The sequence below is a fragment of the Papio anubis genome, chromosome X, assembly GCF_008728515.1.
Source record: "Papio anubis isolate 15944 chromosome X, Panubis1.0, whole genome shotgun sequence".
NCBI classification, from domain to species: Eukaryota; Metazoa; Chordata; class Mammalia; order Primates; family Cercopithecidae; genus Papio; species Papio anubis.
Window position 1 is genome coordinate 113,498,232 of NC_044996.1, and position 23,377 is coordinate 113,521,608.

The window sequence follows — 23,377 nt, forward strand, 5'->3', positions numbered from 1 at the left end:
CATATTTCAAAAATTCAACATTTTTCTAGGTGTTGATCCAGTCTAAATCTCTTTTCAGAAGACTCCCTCCTGTGTAGATTCCCCAACTATTCTGCAATGTGATTTCCTCTTGCTCTGTTCTTGTAGAAGGGAGACACATCGTCACCATGTCAAATACATAAAATGGTGCATGTATTAGATCATTGTCTCTGTCCATTGTTTGCCAGAGGGCCTCACAGTTTTTCAGGTGGTGGGCAACTGGATGTCATGCTGCTCTTGTACAATCGAACACAATTCATTATTTATATGGTTCCTTCATTTTAAGAAAATTTAACTTTTATTAGCTGGGAAAAAAAAGAAGTGATTTTTAAGTTGTTTAGAAATGTGAAATTCATGGTGTATATGTGCCACATGGAATACTATGCAGCCATAAAAAAGGATGAGTTTGTGTCCTTTGTAGGGACATGGATGCAGCTGGAAACCATCATTCTTAGCAAACTATCACAAGAACAGAAAACCAAACACCGCATGTTCTCACTCATAGGTGGGAACTGAACAATGAGATCACTTGGACTCAGGAAGGGGAACATCACACACCGGGGCCTATCATGGGGAGTGGGGAGGGATTGCATTGGGAGTTAAACCTGATGTAAATGACGAGTTGATGAGTGCAGCACACCAACATGGCACAAGTATACATATGTAACAAACCTGCACGTTATGCACATGTACCCTACAACTTAAAGTATAATAATAATAAATAAATTTAAAAAAATAAATAAAAATTAAAAAAAAGAAATGTGAAATTCAATTTTCATACTGCAAAAGAGATTCAACTGCAAACACAGGCACACGCATCTAGTGTTAGAACGAGTTGTCATACAAACCCAAATTAGCTGCCTCCACGTTGTCTTTGTTAACAAGTGTTTGTTTGCTCCTTGTTCCATCATCCAGAAATGCTCTTTAGCAGGAATAGATGGAACACAGTCGCAGTGACTTCTTCCTGTCTTTAAAAATTGGGATGACATTTGCCCATCTGCAGTGTTAACATAGTTCCTCAAAGACTACTGAGAGTGGGGTAGGACTGTATTGCACAAGGTCTCTCGTTTCACTGGAATGTTATTGGTCCAGGGCCAGAGATTTTAGCTCATTTAGAGCAGCAAGGTGCTCTTTTAAAATTCCCTCACCTATTTTGGGCTTCATTTCCCTTATACGGTTACGCCTTTTCCAGTCTGATGAACATTCTCCTTGACAGAGCAGACAAGCAAAAGGAGCTGTGCACTGTTGCTTTCTGTGTCACCTCTATCCCTAACCTTCTCCCTTCTGCCCCAAGCAGTGAACCTTCATCTTTCTGGTTCTTCTTCCTCCAAATGGAAGTTAAAAGGCCCCGAATGTTGTCTTTAACATTATCACAAGCCTCAATTCATTCCAAGCTCAGCGTTTCCTCATTGTTTATACACTTCTATGTTGTTCTTCCAATATTTGCCCTCAGTTCTCTGTCCCTCATTTCTTCCCATGTTCATACTCTATTAGAATCTGAGCACCTTTGAGGTTGTCCATACAGTGGCACACATCTTGTTAGATACCACCCATTGTTTTATACTCACTGGAATGATGTGCCTTTATATTGTCAAAATTTTATTCTAAAGAGCTTTTACAGGCTTTCTTGAGACATTTTCTCTTTAAATTCAAGATCATTGGATCACTACACTTTTTCCTTTTTAATCTAATGAACATACTCCCCCACATACACACGTGTGTTACTGAAAGATAGATGCCACTTGACTAGTCTTATAGATTGTCTAAATTGATCGTTTTGTGTGGGGATAAAAGGGTGAATTGTATAATATCCCTGATGGTTCACGAAGTCTGTTCCCGTATAACCTGATTAGTCTTCCAAACACTTTTAAATTCTGTCTGCAAATGACTGAGGTTTGGCAATCAGCCTATTTTGGTTCTTTTCTTGCATAAGAAGAGTCCATATGTACTGTGTGAAGTAAGAGAGAGAAAGTACTTAGATATGTTGGATGCCCTGATTGTTAGCATGGCTAAGGTATTGTGTAAGTAAGGAGAGTGGTCAAAAATGATATTGTTTTTATTTCTTAATTGAGGTAAAATTTTATATAAGATGAAACAGACTTATTTGGGAGAGGAGGAAGAGTTTGTTCTTATATAACATTTCAACCTGTCATATTTAGTTGAGAATTTCAATCTGTCAAGATACTTTGTATAATATTCAGATTCTGCCATCTAATATATTTTCCCTGCTTTCTTACTGGATGTGACTGTGGCAGGTGTATAAGTTAGTATAGATATTAAATCCTCAATCTGTTAACTTTTGTCAAGTGGTCCCACTGAAAAAGTGACACCTCAATTAAAAAAAAAAATTCCATTACCTCAGAAAGTTTTTTCATGCTACCTTCCAGTCAGTTCCCAGCCCCAATAGGCACCTATTCTTCTGATTTATATCACCATAGATTAGTTTTGTCTTTTTAAAAATTTATATAAATGAAATCATACAATATGTACTATTTTGATCAGCGTACTACTTTTGAGACTCATCCATGTAAATATATCAGTTGTTCATTCCTTTATTGATGATTAATATTCCATTGTATAGATATACCACAATTCTCCTTTTGATGCACATTTCAGGTTGCTTTCAGTTTTTGGCTATTATAAAGATGCTGTGGACGTTTGTGTACAGGCCATTTTGTGAGCATATGTTTTAATTTAGTTTGAGTAACTCTGTAGAAGTGGAATGACTGGGCCAAATGTTTAACTTTATGAGATATTGTCAAACAGTATCTAAACAGTTTTCTAAAGTGGTTGTGCCATTTTACAATGCCACCAGTGATGACTGAGAGTTCCAGTTACTCTACATCTTTGTCCATATTTGGTCTTGTCAGTCATTTTAATTTTTGCCATTTTATAGAATATGAAGTAGTATCTTGTTGTGGTTTTAACTTGTATTCCTCTGATTACTAGCACTATTAAGCATCTTTTCATGGATTTATTGGACATTCATGTAGATTATGTCATTCAAGATTGTACCTTTATGATTATTGGGTGAAAAGAGTATCATTTTGAGGTCATTCATATAACTTGAAGACTGGGAATGACAGACATTTTCCTGTTTTGTTTCTTTTCCCTTTATCTGAGGAGTCTACTAGAATGCAGTGTTGTTGCTTGAGCAGCAGTGCATTAGCTTTGTAAAAGCTCTATTCTCTGGCATCCCCACCGCTAATATAAAGTGCAGAACATTTGAAATGTGCTATGCTCTTAGAGATTCCTTCAAAGTGCACAAAAATTCTGCAGTTTCACCACCTACCAGTAAAAGAAACTCAGTCACTCATTTAGTCATTTAGTAAAAAAAAAAAAAAAAAAAAAAAAAAAAAAAAAAAAAAAAAAAAATTAACTGATGAGCATGGTGGAAACCTCAAAGGTGAAGAAGACAATGTCCCTGAATTAAAGACAATCATAAATTTTCAATCAAAATAATGAAATTTAGGCTGGGCATGGTGGCTCATGCCTATGATTCTAGCACTTTGGAAGGCTAAGGTGGGAGGATTGTTTGAGGTCAGGAGTTCAAGACCAGCCTCAGCAAAAAAGTGAGACCCTGTCTCCACAAAAAATTTTTAAAAATTATCTGGGTGTGGTAGTATGCGCCTGTGGTCTCAGCTACTCAAGAGGCTGAGGTGGAGGATCACTAGAGCCCAGGAGTTGGAGGCTACAGTGAGCTATGATTGTACCACTGCACTCAAACTTGCATAACAGAATGAGTCCTTGTCTCTAATAATAATCATAACAAAATTTAATTTTTATAGACTATGTAAAACAGTAAAGTAGATACGGTTCAAGTACAGTATGATTTTATAGGATAGATAACTTTTGCTTGAAAATGTATTCACAATAGAGATAGTATTTGGGGCACATGTTTATCCATTTAACAAAAATGTTTTGAGCACTACCAGGTAGCAACACTTTACTAGTCACTAGAGTGAGAAAAGATTATAGTTCCTGCTCTCATGAATCTCATGGTCTAGTAAATTGGAATGAAAGCATTACATAAGTAGAGATAAAGACACACATGATGGAGGATGGAGAATAGTCGAAGGTCTGGAGAATGACCAGGACATCACTATGAGTTATCTAATTGTGCTAAAGCATGGATGAAGACTCAGAAAGTCATTGAAAGAAGCCTAAAAAGGTATCTCTCAGGGATACTATGAGGTTCTGAATCTTATATAAGCTATTTGGGCTTCAATAGGCAGGCACTGAGTATTCAGTGTAAATTTTTGAGCAGGGAATCCACCAGAAGAACTATGTATCTGGAGGATTAATCTGGAAAGATTGTGTAGAATGTTATGCAGTGAAAGAGTTTGAGAGGAAACAATTAGGAGGGTGTATTCATAACATAGGTGAAATGTAATGAATAACCAGGCTGGAGGAAAAGCAATAATGATAGGATCAACTAGGCAAGAAGTGTAACAATTAGGATCAGTAAAATAGAATTTGGATTGGGGGAATGATAAAAAAGGGACAAGACACAGTTGAACTGGTGGTATCCATACTGGAAAATACAGATGTCATTCAAATAAATATTGTAATGAATATAAGAAGCCAGTTTTGTGAGTGATGTAGATGTTGGCTTGAAAATATTTCCTTTGAGGTTTCAGTCAAATGAAAAGGTCCTGAAATGCTACGTGGTAGCTTAAGAGGAAAGCATTCCTGGAGAGAAAAAATTAGAAAAGATTTACATTTGATAATTTAATCTTTTCCTTCATACAAGCTAGATTGATAAGAAAGTAAAACCTATAGTTTTCACCACTTTTTTACAACTATTCCTAACCTTTTAGATACTCACATGAATAATTGAGAAAAATCTAACAGATGACTTGCTTATGTCATTTGTCTGCTTTATCCTTAGGTTCCTCCGGCTTGTATATTGTTCAATAAAATACAGATCATTGATATTGTACAATATCCTGATAATGGGGAGAGAATCCATTCTTGTGCATTTTTTTTTTTATTTTCAGAGGGCATGCTCAGTCAACAAGAAATGCACAATTGTTTTTATCATCACCTCTTCTCATCTAATTTCACGAAGGAGAGGAGTATTACCATACAACAGATAATGAGTTGGAAAATAAGAAACCTAACCTCAGAACTTAAGGCTTGGGGAAAAAAAAAGAGTAATTTGTGTTTAATGCCTGTATAACTTGGCCAGAGGGACATATAAGGCTTAGTGATGGCCAACATGTGCTTAGATGTGGATTGTTAGCTGATGTCTTGGGGGTTCTGTAATCTAAGCTAAATGCTCAAAATCAATTAATTGATGTTAGACACAGAGATCTGTTTTGATCCCTCTTTATCGTATTTCTAGGCCTTCGTGTTCTCAAGAGCCTGAGAAATGAATGCTTTCCTTAATAACTTGTTATTTGTGGTAGGAGATGAAACTTTGATAAAAACACAATTGTTTTTAAATGTCTCTTTTTCACTCTAGGCTGTGGTATATATTTCAAAAAGTTACTTTTGAACCTTTCCAGAATGAGAAAGCAATCAAGAAGATTATAATATTTTGCTTAGTTTTCTGCTCAATTTATCAACAAATATTTCTTAAGCAATTATTAAGCTGAGCAGCGCTCAGCGCTGTGCTTGGTGATATAGGAAATGGGGAAAAGACCGTCTTTAAGGCCTTTACAATAATAATTACCTCAACTTGTCTGTTTCTTTTCCTTACCATTTTGCCAACATCATTGATCTATCTTGTTCTCAAAGCAATCGCCATAGTTATATTGTAACACAGCATTTTCTAGGCTGTCCCCATTAAACTGAGAGTGTTGACAAGAAAATACAGCTTATTTATCATTGTGAAACTTCAGACACCTACTAGTTACCCTAAATTAAATATTTGTTGGAGTCAGTCACACTAAAGAGAACACTTACTGCGTTGAACAATTTACCTTCATTAGACAGCATTTAAAGATTATGCCATAGCAAAAGCCCATGGAATTCTTGTGAACACAGAATAGAAGTGTATTAAGGAACAAGCTAAATTCTGTTCTCTTAAAGCACAACACTTTCTCAAAATATATTTTGAAATCATCTTTGACCATTGTTTTTTTACTAATAGGTGGGTGGGAGTTAGGGTAGGAAAACACAAGCAGCTTCATCAAAACAATATTCTATTTTCTTCAAATTTGTGGGGAATCATACGGCCTCTCAATTTTCCACATTATGCTAATTATGATATTAATCTCTCTGCCAGCAAATGAAAATAATACATATTAGATGTAGCAAATGTCAATAATGACAAAATTAGTCATCATGCAGATACTCAGGGATTCCCAAAATATGTTTGGATTATGATTGCTAGCTTTGAGTTTGCCCAGAATCATTTCAATAAAAATAAGGGATCAAACACATTTGGAACAAAACTCACATCATAAATTTTAGACATAGCTCTGCCAATAATGCTCTCAGTTATATTTTCAGTCCTAATATTTCTTCTGCATTCCAGACCAGTGTCTTCAACTGTCTGATTGATACTCTCTCCTTTGTTTCTATCCTCAATGCATTAAGTCCTGTGTATTTACTTTCCAAATATCACTTGGTTCCATGCACTTCTCTCCATTTCTGCCACTGACTCCTCCTTGATCCAAGCGACCATCTTTCCTCACTTTAACTACCGTGATATCTCCTACTTGGTCTCCTTACTTCTATTCCAGGGCTCCTCCAATCCATTCATCCTCCTGCAGAGAATGATGACTAGCACCTTCCACAATGTCTGGCTAATAGGAGGTATCCAATCAATAATTGACTTACAGAGTGAAAATATAGGCATGGCCAATACCAGTAGAGAACTACAGGGTTTTAGAACCAATGACAGTAGATCTTTCAATCAAGTATTTCCAGTCTATAATCAAGTTTAATTACACATTGTCTTATTTTGGAAAAAAACAATTTTGATGTCTTTTTCTCTATGCACACATACATATTATATCACCCTCTACCTGCCAAATGACTTTTGAAGAATTATTTATGTGCCTCCAAATTAGTAATACCTCTAGAGAGAAGAGAAATTAGAAAGTTTAAAATGACCTATGCCTCCTTTGGAATATTATGTCCTAAGACTGTTTTTTGAGTTACATGCAATATGTTCCACGATGAAACATTTAATGTATTCAGAATCATGCTAATAATTATGTAGAAATAATTTTATGCCTGAAGTCATGTGTTCTATAACCAGGATTACTTAATAAGAAAGCAAGCACGGCTGTGAACAAGATGCCTTTGTATCAGAGAAAGGCCAATTTGTTTTCTTAACAAATCTAAGTAAATGGAGACAAAAACACAGCCCTTAAATGTTTTCTATTTGTCCTGAAGTTCTCATGAATAAGTTAGAAGGCTAGAAGCGTTAAATAAATCCATGAACGTAGAGAGAGCTAACATTTATTTTACCAAAGTAAAACCTATTCGCTTTGCAAAATTCTGTACTTTGTAACAACAGTTTTCTTTAAAGCAAGAGTCACCAATTCAAATGCCTTTACAGAATGATTTGAATGCATTCATACCCTACCTAAAGGCATTCAAATTATTAAACAAAGTTCTAACGCCAAAACATGTCTGGGGCCAGATTTAAAATGTAGCCCTCAGTTTCGGAGGGCAAAAATTTAACATATATATGTTTTCCTCACTTTAGGTAGCACTGTATTGAATCTCTGCTTGAAATTGAGGAATATATGATTTTTTTTTTTTTGGCCCAGGGCATCATTTCTTGGAGGAGAAAGAAAAACAACCCAAGATACCCTTACAAAACATTTAGTACTTAAAACTCTTTATGATGAATTCATTTTGGTATACACATTAATAACAATGATAATAACATATATATGTGTGTGTGTATATATATGTATACGTGTATGTGTGTGTGTGTGTGTGTGTGTGTATATATATATATATATAAAAAACTGATGTGAATAAGATAAATACATCGAAAGGAAATTTCATTGTAATTTGATATTAGGTAAATGTCCCATTAAAATAAATTGCTACTGTACATAATTTTCCTTCAGTTCATTGGCAGGATGTTTGCTTTGGAAAAGAAACAGTCTATTTCTAGTTTTAGAAGGAATAGAAGGAATTCTCATTATTCTTTTATAGCAACCATTATCAGGAGCAGATGGGAAATTGTACCAAGAGCATATCTACTATTATAGCTCACAGGAAAAAGACAGTATTAAATGAAATCTAACAAGGCCTGATCCTGACTCTAGTTCCTGTGACAAACAAACACAACCATTTATATGGTTTCAGCCTTTGTATTGGTAAGGTACAATAAATGTTTACTGAAGTGAAAAAAAAAAGATAACAGGAGAAAGAACAGGCTAAAAAGGTGCATTTTATGTCTGATTGTTCACTGTAAAGACTGTTCCTTTTTAAAATAATCAAATTTTATTTTATATACGGGGGTAAATGTACAGGCTTGTCACAAGGGGGATTGTGCATGATGCTGAGGTTTGGGGTACAGATATCATCACCCAAATAGTGAGCATAGTACCTGATGGGTGGTTTTTCAACCAATGCGCACCCTCCCTTCTTCCCACCTCTACTAGTCTGCGGTATCTGTTGTTTCCATATTTACATCCATGTATGCTCTATGGTTAGCTCCCACTTATAAGTGAGAACATACAGTATTTGTTGTTTTTCCTGTTCCTGCATTAATTTGCTTATGATTATGGTCTCCAACTGCATCCATGCTTCTGCAAAGAACATGATTTCATTCTTTTTATGACTATGTAGTATTTCATGGTGTATATATACCACATTTTCTTTATCCAATCTACCATTGCTTCACAACTAGGTGGATTCTATGTCTTTGCTATTGCGAATAACACAAGACAGGACCTTTTTATTTGACTGAGTTACTTGCAAATTACTCATAAAAGATCTGGAGGTCTTAACTGAAAGTTGAATCTGCGGTGCAGTTCAAATTTAGTGATGTATTTTCTGTTCAAGAGAAGAAAGCCCTCGTTCAGTCTTGCTGTAAAGTCCAATACATATGAAAATAACACAAATAGAAATATTTTATAAATAGCTATACAAAGGAGGGGCACTTAGTTCCCCTAGAACTCTTAAAAGACCTCTAGAAAGAGGGAACTTTTATGCTAACTATTAAAGATGAATAACGAATTTGTCCTACCCAACTTAACAGTATTGTCAAGGAAGTAGAAAGTCATTCAGTTTTACTGGGTGTTGGAGCTAAACTCGAAAGTGAGGAGAAGTGGCTGAGAAGGCAGTGGGGAGAAGAGAATGGTCCTTTCCATGCTCCCTGTCGTACTAATATGTTTGGATATTATCTTGTAGCTCATATATGGACTGGATTCTTGTCCTCCTCATTCTGAGCTCTCCTTGACTTTTATTCTTACCTCCTGTAACTTTCATTCTTTTACTCAAAAAAGGCCATTATTTCAGCCATTTTCACTGTTTTCTTATCCTTCCTAGTTTCTTTTCTATACTATTTTTCCACTCTTTTTTTTCTGTACTATTTTGCCCTTCTCTCCATTTTCCTAACTGCTGGATTTCCCCAATTTTAGCCATCTTTCAATTGTTCTGGCTATCCTCAGATGCTCCCTCAAGGTTATCAGACCTTCCACCGAGACGGAATCCCTTAGTCTATGGACAGGCTAAGTGGAATGGGTCCTGTTGCTGGGCTTAGCATATGCCCTGAATATTCATGCATTTATTTTGCTTCTTTACAAAAATCCATCATCCGATAGAAATTGAAAGATACTTCCTGAAGCATATTAAAATCTCTGAAAACAGTATTGACTATATTGTCTAATAATTAATATGACTGGTAAAATAGCTTTATTTATCATTGAGGAAAGTATCAGAAACTGTATTTCAAACTCCTGAATTCTTGACACTGACAAAGAGACAATGAGAATGATCTTAGGATTAAAAAAAAAGAAGAAAAAGCACCATATTTGCAGGAAATTGCACCATAAAAGTCTCAGTTTCACAACCCTCCTCAAGTTTCATTTTATTACATCTTTTCTCTTCACCAATCAGTAAACTGGGTTAATGATTAACCTGTCTCAAAATAATTCATGAACAAAATTACAAGTAAATCTCAGTATTGGATTTTTGAAACATCTCCTTGTTCAAAGAAGGTTGCTTTTACTTCCCTCTATTTCCCTGTATTTATCTTTTCTTCCAATTGCATTTTATCTCTTCTGTTTTTCTATTTTGCTCCCTAGTTTGTGTTTTTTTGCCAGTTTTTTATTTCCTACATAATTCATCTAATTTGTCATTGTACAATTTCTTATAACTGCTTCTTAGCTTATTCCTTTTCTTCATTTGTCACATTTTATTTTTCATCTGTTGTGTTTTCATACAGTTTTGGAAAGTTTTACAAATAGACTTTTTTTTTAAAAATGTACATAATGCTTTCATAGAAAAGGTAGTTGTTTCTTTTTCTTATATCCTTCCCTGTATAAAAATAAAAATGTAGCAGTTCTGTCTTTGCCTGTATTTCCTCTTTCCTTCTCCAAATTTGACCAGACTTGAAGGACTTAGATATATAATAGTGTTATTTTCTATAATTTAGGAATACCTTTTGACTTAAAAAGCAGAAGAGAAGTTGAAAATAATATAGTAATTCTACATGTCCTTCCTGCTTCCCTATTCTCTCCACATGCTTGTAACCTCCCCTTTCTTTTTTAGTGTATCTCTTTCATAAACCTTTGTCCCCAGAAATTCTGATTCAGTAGACTTAAAATGGAATTCTGGGCTTTTTATATTTTGAAAAGCTCCCCATGGGAGTTAGATATGCACTTCTTATTAAAAAACGAATGCTTAATATTGAAATCAAAACACAATAAGCTTTCTAACTATGATGAATAATCCAACAGATTTAATTATGATTTTCTTTTTGTCTAGAACCAAGACTAGATGTTAATTGCCAGAGAAATAGATAAGAATGACTATGACAACAGTACATTAATATGATATCAAAGCTTGGAAATTTTATTGGTAATGAAGAATTCAGTACTTAAAATATTTAGAAGCTATAGAATTAAAATTAATTAATGTAGTTCACCGTGTGAATAAAGTTGATTGAGATTTTACATTTAATTTTGTAAATCCAATGTTATCTTTTCCAGCTCAGAAAACACCACATACAAGTTATTACTTTCTGTTTTGATCCCTTATTTTTCTCTCTTATGCTTTATCACTGAAAACTCTCCTTGAGCAGGCCATGCACTGTAAATATTTCTCCTGGTTGCAAAACCTCCTCATACAAATGCAGTAGACTATTTAATGAGCTCTTCTTTCACAAAATTAAAAAATACCTGAAAGCCCTGATTTGAGATTCTATATAAATGAGATTTAGATCTAACAATTTTAAATTATTGCTTCGCTCTTAGCTATTCAATTCTATCTCTTATTTGGGAAACCGAAATAATAAAACCATTGCTGATTCTACAATTAGGTTGTAAAAGTCACTGTAGCCATCAGCCATGAAGGAAAAGGGCCAAGTTCAAAACTACAAAGCAAAGAGGCTGAGATAAAAAATGCTGCAGCAGCTTTAGTTTATGGCATTATAAGCAGGAATAAGAATTCCTTGATTACTTAACAAAGGCTCAAAAGGCATTTACTCCATTACCTTACAACTCAAAGTGGTATTCCTGGACCAGCAGTATTGGCACTTTTTTTTTTGAATTTTGTAAGAAATACAGAATTTTGGTGCCTCCACGGACCTAATGAAGCAGGACTTGCAGTTTAATAAGATCTCCAGGAGATTTTTATGCACATTAAAGTCTAAGAAGCACCGCTATGGTATGCATCTGATGTGTGCCCATGCATTTTTTAAAAGTATGAAGTATAGTTGTAAGTATTGAACACTCATGAAGGAACAAATAAGAGCCATGGTCTTTACCCTCTAAATACCTCCCTGATCTCTATGTTTTAGGCAAAATTTTTTTACCGTTTCAGTAGTCACTGATGCTTGCATGATCCAGTTTATTCCAAAACAATGGTGATTCTCATGTAATAGTTCATGTTGCCTTAATAATTTACGTTGTCTCAAGTTCTCTGCCCAGGCCCCAATATACACCAAGGGCTGTACTCGTCCCCTAACTCCTGCTCTCGTACAGTGACATAGAGCCCAATTTTATATACCTGGTTACATCATGGAGATTGCACACCACAGGCCTTAACTTCTGCCACACTCTCACTGCCTTTAACCCTCCATATGCCTAAGTCCTATGCTTCTTTAAATTCCAAATTTACCCAGAAGTCTCCTCTGCTCATCCTTTTCACTGAGATCATCCCTCTTCTGGCCTACCATGTATTGATCACCTTACTTTTTTATCCTACTGTATGTAGTATAACAAATTATCACTTACAATTGTGTATTATTTTTTCAACTAGATTATGTACTGCCTAAGACCTAGAAAATTGTGCTTATTTATTTGAATCTCTAGGAGGATCAGTAATAAGTATTAATACTAATGACACTAAGGTGATGATGAGCCTGAATTTCCTCCCTTCCTTTCTTCCTACTTCTCTCCTTTCCTCCCTTCTTTTCTTCCTCCATTCCTTCCTCTGTTCCTTCCTCCTTCCACTTTTTCTTCACTTCCCTTATTCATAAATTCATGCATTCACTCAGCAAATGCTTATTGAAACCTTCCATGCACCAGACATTGTACTAAACAACAGGAAACAATCATGAATAAGACACAATATCTGACCTCAAAGAATTTATGATATAAAAGTAATGGCAAAAACCGTGATTACTTTTGCACTGACCTAATATATAGACATAGTTTGTTATGACTGGTGTTTCTATTACTAAGCAATGACTGTCACATGCAACACTGATCTGAACAGGTGGTAAAGAGTGAGATGTAAGCAATGGAGCAAAGCCAACTAGTTACAAGGAAATATCACATGTTTACTAGAGCACATCTCATGGGCATTCAAGAGAGTATGGCCAGGACAGCTTGTGAATAGTTCAGTAACTGTGCATAGTTTTATATTCATTGTGAGGCACCGTGTCACTGGAATAATGACCTTGTTGTCATTTTTTGCTGATTTACAGGGTATTTTAATTGCTAAAAGTAGGCTACCAAAATTTCCAGTATTCAAAAATAATTTTGCTTGAATGTAGTAAAAAAAAAAAAAGGCAAGAAATTTATGTGAAATGAGAGTCTAAGGGAGCTTTACCTCAGTCTCAGAAAACATGCATTCGTTCCTTCATTTAGCAAGCATGTACTGGTGTCTACTATAAGCTTGCTATTGTGTCAAGGAGTAGGAGAATATAAAAATATTAGAGAATTTGAATCACATCTATTAGGAGAGTTTTCTACATATTGACATTATTCTGTCAGTGACACAAGGATTTGAGTCATTTAGATTTAAATATGGTAGGTATCTCAAGTTCTCAGATATTATTTCATTTTCTAAGGTTCATATTTAGTTAATATGTTATTTTAATTGCCTTACAAATTCTACATTATCTTTTTTAAAAAAATAAATAGAACATAATGGCCAGTTTTATTTAATGGTAAAAAGCATTTTTGTTTTTGTATGTACTTGGTTATAATATTCTCCTTTTCAATTGAACTATTTTTCTGATACTTTACTCTTAAAATTTCATTCAGGAAAAAAAGTAAACAATATTTAAGCTTGACAATCATAAAAATGTTCTGGTGACTACAGATTATTTTAAAATGTATTACTGTACCTTACGGATATCTTGATGGGATGCTCCTGAAAGCAATTAATTCTCAGTTTTATGTGGCTTATAATGCAAAATACATTGATGTAGACAGAATTTGAAATAAATTTTCTTCTAAAATAGCAATTAATTTTATTTAAATATCTCTACAGGTTTTTTTTTAAATACTGTGACTAAACTATATTTGTTCTTTTTCACCTCTCTTATCCACAATCACTAAGAAACCCAAATACTTTGTTCATGTTTAAATTTTACAACATTTCATAGGCTATTAAACATGGAACATCCTTGTGGGGACAAGAAATCGAATTTGCTCTTGAGAAGGTTTCCAACTAATTGATTTGTAGGACATTATAACATCCTCTAGCTGACAAGCTTACAAAAATAAAAACTGGAGCTAACCGAGAGGATGCTTTTTTCCCTGACACATAAAAGGTGTCTTTCTGTCTTGTATCCTTTGGATAGGGGCATGTCAGTTTCATAGGGAAATTTTCACATGGAGCTTTTATATTTCTTTCTTTGCCAGTACAACTGCATGTGGTAGCACATTGTTTAATCTTTTCTCAAATAAAAAGACACGGGGCTTCATTTTTGTTTTGCCTTTTTGATATCTTACAGGAACTCCAGGATGGCATCGGGCAGCGGCAAACTGTTGTCAGAACATTGAATGCAACTGGGGAAGAAATAATTCAGCAATCCTCAAAAACAGATGCCAGTATTCTACAGGAAAAATTGGGGAGCCTGAATCTGCGGTGGCAGGAGGTCTGCAAACAGCTGTCAGAAAGAAAAAAGAGGTAGGGTGACAGATCAAATAGGAATTATAACATTTTAGCAGACCTTTTTAAGCTGTTCTTAAAAAATATTTCATTGTAGATTAGAAGCAGGGTGAAAGGCACTAACAGTAAGGAACCTATCAACCGTTAATCAACAGCAGTAAATAAATTTTTTATTTTTTATTTTTATATACTAAAATATGTACTTGTTGCTGGTTAGTGGTTTTCTGCTATTTTAAACTTTAAGTTTGCTTTAAAAATCACACATGATTGCTTAAAGGTGAATATCTTCAATATATATTTTAACTTCAAGCTGAATCTCAGTTGTTTTTCAAGAAGATTTTAAAAAGCAATTATAAATGATTGTTTTGTAAGAAAGACAGATCTTTGCTTAGTTTTAAAAATAGCTATAATTATGACTATGAAGCTAAAAACAGTAATAGTGATATTTATTTCCAGTTTCATCACATTTGTGAATATATTCTTGAAGGGGAACTTGAGCCAAAAATGTCCAAGTTTAATGGGGAAAACAAAACCTCAGAAAGGTTACCGTCAAATTCAATCATCATTTAAATTTCCCTTGGAATGAACTGAAGGCACAGAAAGCCAAATGAGTGGTGCTGCAGTTGGAAAGCATAGATAGTTTATAAATGGGATTTTGTATTATGCTTCCAGTTGTTGATGTTAATGTGTCTTGTTTCATAAAGGAAGACTTGGCCTTTATTTACCAAATGAGAATATTGTTATGAGCAATGAAAACTTTGTTCTGTTGCCAAGCTCTTGCATCCCACCCATCATCCACATAATAGGTGGATTTTAATATTCAGGAAGCTAGAACAACTCATTGATGAATGTCTTTGGTTAAGATGTATTAAAAAGAAGATTTTAGAATTATGTCAATTGTCTTTGCCCACCTCCTCTTTCCCTCTTTATTCATGTTACATTATTCAGAAAGTAGACACAATTCATATTTTGTACAAAAGAAACACATTAGTTGACCTAAACACACACACACACACACACACATACACGCACACCACACACACATCTTGCCAAAGTTAAAGAATAATAGCCTCATCGAAAGATATTTTGTTTTAAGTCTTGGTTTTGAAAATCTTCTTGATTATAGATAGATAAAATAAAGAACTAAACTTTGTAGTTAAACTGCTTCCTTAGGTAAGTCATATACTTTTTTCCCAGATTGAAATTCTTCTATTAATCATACAAGTATGTTATTATTTAGATAACTGACGTGCTTATACTATGAACAGGTATAAATCTGTATAATGTCATTTCTCAACTAGGCTCAATCTAATCCAAATTAAAATAGTAAGAAATGAGAAAATTAACAAAAAATTGAATACCATACTATAAATATATATATATATAGGGAGAGAATTCATAAAGTGAATTAAATCGATTGGAAGATTATTTTTCTATAATATATAAAGTATTGTTTCCTATTTTTAAATGTCTTACTCATATAGTATTTGAATAGAGAGTATTAATATTCCCTCTGATAACTCTAATTCACCTCAATTTTCAAAATCTTGTTATCTGTTATTGGACTCTAAAGGCACATTATAATTTATAAACAGAGATGTAGCAATATCTTGTTTTACCAGATAAGCTCTAAAACTTTAGATCTTTCTAATTTTATAAGAAAGTGGTATATGCTGACTCTGTTGTTAAATATTATACAAATTTTATGTTAATTACAGCTAGGGATTTGGCTATAATTAGGAAAAAATTTTCCCATTTAAACATGTTGACCTACATTAAATATTGCACTTTTGTGCTTTAAAAAGCCAAGTTCAGCTTCCTTGAGTTTTTTTTTTTAAGCTCAGCTTTTAAAGTTGTCTATTTCACGCTACATTTTAAAAATAAATGTTAACATATTTAAATTTCCACTGAGATCACTTTTGTGGCATACTTCCTCAGGATTTTTATATCATTTAAATTTTATGAAATGTAAAAATGTAATAAAATATAAGTGCTAGTTCTACCAATATACTCATAGCTATTTTTAAACATCCAGTAGCAAATCAAGTAAAAATAATAAAATAATATTTTATGAATAATATGTTAACCTAACAATTACAGAAGGGCTGTAAACATGAACCTACTGCTAATCAATAGTGTACTCTCAGTGCAAGCCAAGCAGATGTTAGATGGAGATAGAAGTTATTTATTGCACAGGTGAAAAATAAGATGCCTATTCAACTTAACAACAGTACTCTTAGTTTGTAATAGACTTTAAGTACAGCGGTTAGAAATATTTAACATGTTTTAGTCCAGCGACATCAATGAAAGAAAGTGTATAATTCAAGCTAGATATCTATATGGAGCCCTGTAGTTGCATAATTTTAAGTCTTTTGAAATTTTAAGATATTAGAAAAAACATCTCAAAAGTTCAAATAATGGTGGACATCCATTAAGGTTAGTCTATGTTGGAAGCAAATGAAGTATGAAATGTAGTCAGTTAGCTATGCAGTTTAAGATAGACAATTCACTACTGCTCCAATTATGTAACAGAAGAACTGGATAACATCTATAGGTTTAAGCATGATAATAATGAGTTTAATGATGGCGTAGCCACCAAAACTATCTTTGTAAACGAAGGATGTGCAAATAAAAACCTATCGGCTATAAGGGGAAGTCATAGGTTAATACAAAACAAGTCTGTGTACAAGTCTTTAAGCAAGTGTCCATGAATAGCAAGGGGTGTCATGCTCTTCATTGGAGAAAAAAAATTACCTATTTGTCTTTACTAACCTCTAACTGAAATTGGGCATTCCTTTTCATTTTGAATGTAGGCAAAAAAAAAAAAAAAAAATCACAGTAATACTAGTAATACCTATGAAGCCACAGATATGTGCATATCTCATTAGAGTTACAATAAATATATCAAAATATCATTTATGCTCATTACTACTTCAAAACTGCAATATGTATTATATCTGCTACAGGATCTTATTACTGGGCTTTAAAACATTATTCTGAGGAATCTCAGGCTTCAACAGATTGCCAAAGAAGTCCAAGGCATAAACAAATGATCCTAGCCTGCTGTCTGCCCAGAATCTCATCCTAATTTACTGTGGTTTCAGTCATTTTAATGTGCAGTCACTATCTTCATACACTCCTTTTCTTCTGGAGCATTCTAGAAGACGTACCAGTCAAGGGATTCTGGGGAGCCAGGCTTTCAAGCAATGGATTGCTGACAACATAATGAAGAAGATTTTACTTAGAATAATCTCAGTTGATAAAAGATTGAATGTGAGATAGAAGCAAGGCAGTGGGAAGTGGAATTCCTAAACTGAGGAAGCTCCGAATCATAACCCTTAGCAATAATAATAAGATTTCAAAACATTATAGTTCTTTCTTCTTTTAGATAAGTCTGATATTGCTTATCCCATTTCACAGATAAGGCAATTATTCCACTAATATGCATTAAGGAATAGTGATTTTAATTTAAGTGTTACCTTAATGAAAATATTTTTGAATTTTTTCTTTCCCCAAGTCTTTTTGTGAACAATTTCAAACATATAGAAAAACTGAAAAAATAGCAAAATGTATGCCCATATACACTCTTTTCCTCCCCCTGAATTCTTAGAGTCAACAATTATTAACATTTTGCCACATTTGCTTTTTCTCTCTCTCTACCCACTCTGTGTCTCTCATATATAGGACATCTCATACACACACATACACACACACACACACACACACACACACAGACACACACACACATACACATACACACATACACACACACATACACACACACACACACATACACACACATATACACACACACACACACACATTTTTAAAATATTTGCAAATAAGTTATAAATACCACTATACCCCTAAATAATTCAGCATGTGTCACTTTGAAATACAGACATGCCATATATAACCATGCCTGTTTATTACACTCTCCTCCAAATTAAATATAATACTACATTATTATTAATATCCATTGCATATTCACATTTCCTTCATAGTTCAAAAATGTCTTTTATATTTTGCAGGGGAGTTAGTACCAACATCTTATCATGGCTCGTGCATTACATTTGGCTATTATGATTTTTTATCCTTTTTAGTCTAAAATAGCCCTTCCACATTTTTTTCACCGATATTGAAATTTGAAAATGTCCAAGACACCAGCCTCAAAAAATGTCTCATCTTTCAGGATTTGTTTTTATTTTGTTTCCCCTGATGGGATTACTTAACTTGTTCTCTAGTCTCTGAATTTCTAGTAAACCGGAAGTTAGGTCTAAATAAGACTTCAGGAGATGCATGTCAAACATTTTTGGCTAGAATATTTCGTACAAGATGCTGTGTATTTTGTATTACATCATATCAGGAGCTGCATCATACGAAGTAGTCTCACTAAATGCTGCAAAGTTGTATTACTTGCTTCAGGTGGTGACTGACAGATCTTGCATTATAATGTCACATATTTTCTGTGCAATTAATAAATCATCTAATGGCTTTAGTATCCATTGATGATCCTTCCCTAACTCCCTTATTACACTGGGGCTTGCAAAATGGAGATTTTCCTAATCTAACATGATCTTAAATTTACCAGCTGACTTTCTTCTGTTAAAAAAAAAAGGTTTTTCCTCTATATTTATGTCAAAATGGACTCATAAATTTTTATTTATTCAATTTATTATTATGAATTACAGTTATTATTCTTGCCCAGAGCTTCCTGCTCAATTGTCCCAGGCTCACCTTGGACTTTTCCTACCCCAGATTTAGAATTACCCATTTTTTTCGAGGAACTTTGGTTACTTTTAGAGGTGAGTAGTACGTAGAAACCTACATCTGGGTAGTAGCCCCTTCTCAATGGAATATTTGCACCTTTCTGGCAAGCAGTCCCAAAGGAGGTAATGTTTTCAGATTACTTTTGAAAGGATTCTTGACAAATCTCTTTCAGAATACATGGAAGTTAAAAGTAAGTCTAGACATGTTAAAAAGCCCTTGTTGTGTGAGACTTCATGTACAGTCATTAAGTTATTATTCCTTTAAACCTCTCTACTTCTAAATTCGTAAACCAAAATGTATCAGTATATAATCTATGCTGGTTTGCCATGCAAATTAATGGTGTCAATAAGATAACGGGAGGTTTCTTATTGACATTTACAAATGCGTAAATGTACTTAAAGGAAGAAATTATTGTTTAAAGACCTTAGCTCATTGTTTGCATGCAAATAGATGCTGTTAATTAGAAATGAGCCTTATCTAATTCATTAAAGTAGGTCTAGTAGGTCCTCTTCTTGAAAATTTCCATGAACAATTCATGTTACTCTATGCACTTCCTTGTAAGACAACTGTTTTCTCTTAAGTTTTCTTTAACTTTGGCTTCTCACAAATTCAGACCCCGCTAACCAAATAGCTTTCAACCAAATAGCTTTATAGCATCTTATTTCCTACAAATTAAAAGCCAATATTTTAATGACTCAATTGGCTCTTCACAGTGTGTGCAATATTTTAAATGTACCCAGTATATCCGTGTGAACCAGTGCTACAAGCCTGCTCACACATTCACATTTTGCCCCCAGGATCTGTCCAGTCAACTGGCTCTGTACTCAAACTTCCTTTTTTTCTCATTGCCGGTTTTGACCTTGACTCTCCATCCACTCCAGAGTTTATAAACTGAGTACCCACAGGCTGAATCCTGAATGCATGCAGTGTTTTTGCATAGCCATTGTCTTAAATAATTGACAACTTTTAAAAATTGAGAGACCTCTTTTTTTTTAATTGGCAGAATTAGGATTTTTATTTTATTTTTTAATTATACTTTAAGTTCTAGGGTACATATACACAACGTGCAGGTTTGTTACATATGTATACATGTGGCATGTTGGTGTGCTGCACCCATTAACTCGTCATTTACATTAGGTATAATTTTTTTTTTTTAATGGGGATTTCTGTTTTCTTTTGAAAATTTAGATCTGGCTACTAGGCACTCATTACTATATTTTCTCTTGGCACCATCAGCTACAACTGAGTAACAGATGTTTCGGTATCTTGCTACTCAAAGTGTGGTCTCTGGTTCAGAGCACAGACATCACCTGGGAGTTGCTAAAAAATGCAGAATCTAATAAATAACAGTCAGCATTTTAATAAGATTTCCAAGTGATTCATGGGCACATTAAAGTTTGAGAAGCATTGCCTTGGGTAAGCAAGCTTTGTCCTCAGTTTGCAGCACCTGTCCCACTTTGCTCATTTATATTAATTGCTTTTCCATAGATATTTGATTTTATAATACCTCATATAGACCTTTGTATGATGATGATGGTTAGGGTGGTGGTGGCAGTGATGGTGATAACACTTAATATTGCCAGGCACTGTTCCAAGTGTTTTACATAGTTCAATACTTATAACAACTCTATGAAATAGTTGCTATTCTCCTTTTATTTTTATTTTTATTTTTTTATTTTCTATTTTTTTTATTATTATAATTTTAAGTCTCCAGGTATATGCATAACGTGCAGGCTCTGTTACATATGTATACTTGTGCTTATATTGGTGTGCTGTAACGCATCAACTCGTCAGCACCCATCAACTCGTCCTTACATCAGGTATAACTCCCAATGCAACTTCCCCTCCCCGCCCATACAAGCCCCAGTGTGTGATGTCTCTTCCTGAGTCCAAGTGATCTCATTGTTCAGTTCCCACCTCCCAAGGAGTGAGAACATGAGGTGTCGGTTTTCTGTTCCTGCGATAGTTTGCTGAGAATGGATGGTTTCAGCTGCATCCATGTCCCTACAAAGGCCACAAACTCATCCTTTTTATGGCTGCATAGTATTCCATGGTGTATGCAAAAGCTACATTTTCTTAATCCAGTCTGTCACTGATGGACATTTGGGTTGATTCCCAAGTCTTTGCTATTGTGAATAGTGCCCCCAATGAACATACGTGTTCATGTGTCTTTATAGCAGCATGATTTATAGTCCTTTGGGTATATATATCAGTAATGGGATGGCTGGGTCATATGGTAAGATCTAGTTCTAGATCCTTGAGGAATCGCCATAATTGTTTTCCATAATGGTTGAACTATTTACAGTCCTACCAACAGTGTAAAAGTGTTCCTAGCTCTCCACATCCTCCAGCACCTGTTGTTTCCTGACTTTTTAATGATTGCCATTCTAACTGGGTGGGAGATGGTATCTCATTGTGGTTTTGATTTGCATTTCCTCTGATGCACAGTGATGATGAGCATTTTTTCATGTATCTGTTAATGTATGAATGTCTCTCTTTGAGAAATGTCTGTTCATCCTTTGCCTACTCTTTGATGGGTTGTTTGTTTTTTTCTCTTTGTAAATTGTTTGAGTTCTTTTGTAGGTTCTGGATATTAGCCTTGTCAGATGAGAGTAGATTGCAAAGATTTTCTCCCATTCTGTAGGCTGGGCTCTGTTCAGTCTGATGGTAGTTCTTTTCTAAAAGTAGAAGCTCTTTTAGTTTACCTAGATCCTATCTATTGACTTTTGGCTTTTGCTGCTGTTGCTTTTTGGTGTTTTAGACATGAAGTCTTTGCCTAAGCTTCATGTCCTGAATGGTACTACCTAGGTTTCTTCTAGGCTTCTTTATGGCATAGGTCCACATTTAAGTCTCTAATCCATCTTGGAATTAATTTCTTTCTATATATGAGTAAGGAAAGGATCCAGTTTCAGCTTCTACTTATGGCTAGCCACCTTCCTGGTAGCACCATTTATTAAATAGGGAATTTTTTCCCATTTCTATTTTTCCAGGTTTCCACAAAGATCAGATGGCTGTAGATGTGTGGTAGCTATTTCTGAGGGCTCTGTTGTGTTCCATTGGTCTATATATCTGTTTTGTACCAGTACCATGCTGTTTTAAGTTACTGTAGCCTTGGTAGTATAGTTTGAAGTCAGGTAGCATGATGCCTCCAGCTTCTGTTCTTTTGACTTTAGGACGTCTTGAGATGTGGGCTCTTTTTGGGGTCTTATATGAACTTTAAAGCAGTTCTTTCCACCCTGTGAAGAAACTTATTGTAGCTTGATGGGGATGGCATTGAATCTATAAAATTATCTTGGGCAGTATGGCCATTTCCTTTCACACATTGATTCTTCCCAGCCGCGAGCATGGTATGTTCTCTTCCACGGTTTGTGTCCTTCTGATTTCACTGAGCAGGGTTTGTAGTCTCCCTTGAAGAGGTCCTTACATCCCTGTGGTAAGTTTGGATTCCTAGGTATTTTTTCTCTTTGAAGCAATTGTGAATGGAAGTTCATTCATGATTTGCCTCTGTGTTTTCTGTTACTGGTATAAGAATGCTTGTGATTTTGCACATTAATTCTGTATCCTGAGACTTTGCTGAAGGCTTATCAGCCTAAGGAGATTTTGGGCTGAGACGACGGGGTTTTCTAAATATACAATCATGTCATCTGCAAACAGGGACAATTTGATTCTTCCTAACTGAATACCCTTTGATTTCTTTCTCTGCCTGATTGCCCTAGCCAGTCTAAATACTATGTTGAATAGGAGTAGAGAGGCATCCTCTGTCTTGTGCCAGTTTTCAAAAGAGAATGCTTCTCTCTCAGTTTTGCCTTCCATTCAGCATGATATTGGCTGTGGGCTCTGTCAAGTAAATAGCTCTATTATTTTGATATATGTTCCATAAATACCGAATTTATTGAGAGTTTTATACGCAAGGCCATAACTTGTCAAAGGTCTTTCTGCATTCCATTGAGATAATCATAATTTTTGTCTTGGTTCTGTTTATATGCTGGATTACGCTTACTGATTTGCATATTTTGAATCCAGCCTTGCATCCCAGGGATGAAGCCCACTTGGATCATGGTAGTAAGTTTTGATGTGCCACTGGATCTTGGCTCTGCCAGTA

At 34.6% G+C, this 23,377-nt stretch overlaps 1 protein-coding gene across 1 annotated transcript in view; it reads left to right on the plus strand.

Annotated features, from left to right (window-relative positions):
- DMD (dystrophin) overlaps positions 1 to 23,377 on the plus strand; it is a 2,174,064-nt gene that overhangs the window by 1,289,310 nt on the left and 861,377 nt on the right. The window contains exon 45 of the mRNA XM_031660704.1: positions 14,348 to 14,523. Within this exon, the coding sequence (XP_031516564.1) occupies positions 14,348 to 14,523 (176 nt within the window). The remainder of the gene's footprint in view (positions 1 to 14,347; positions 14,524 to 23,377) is intronic.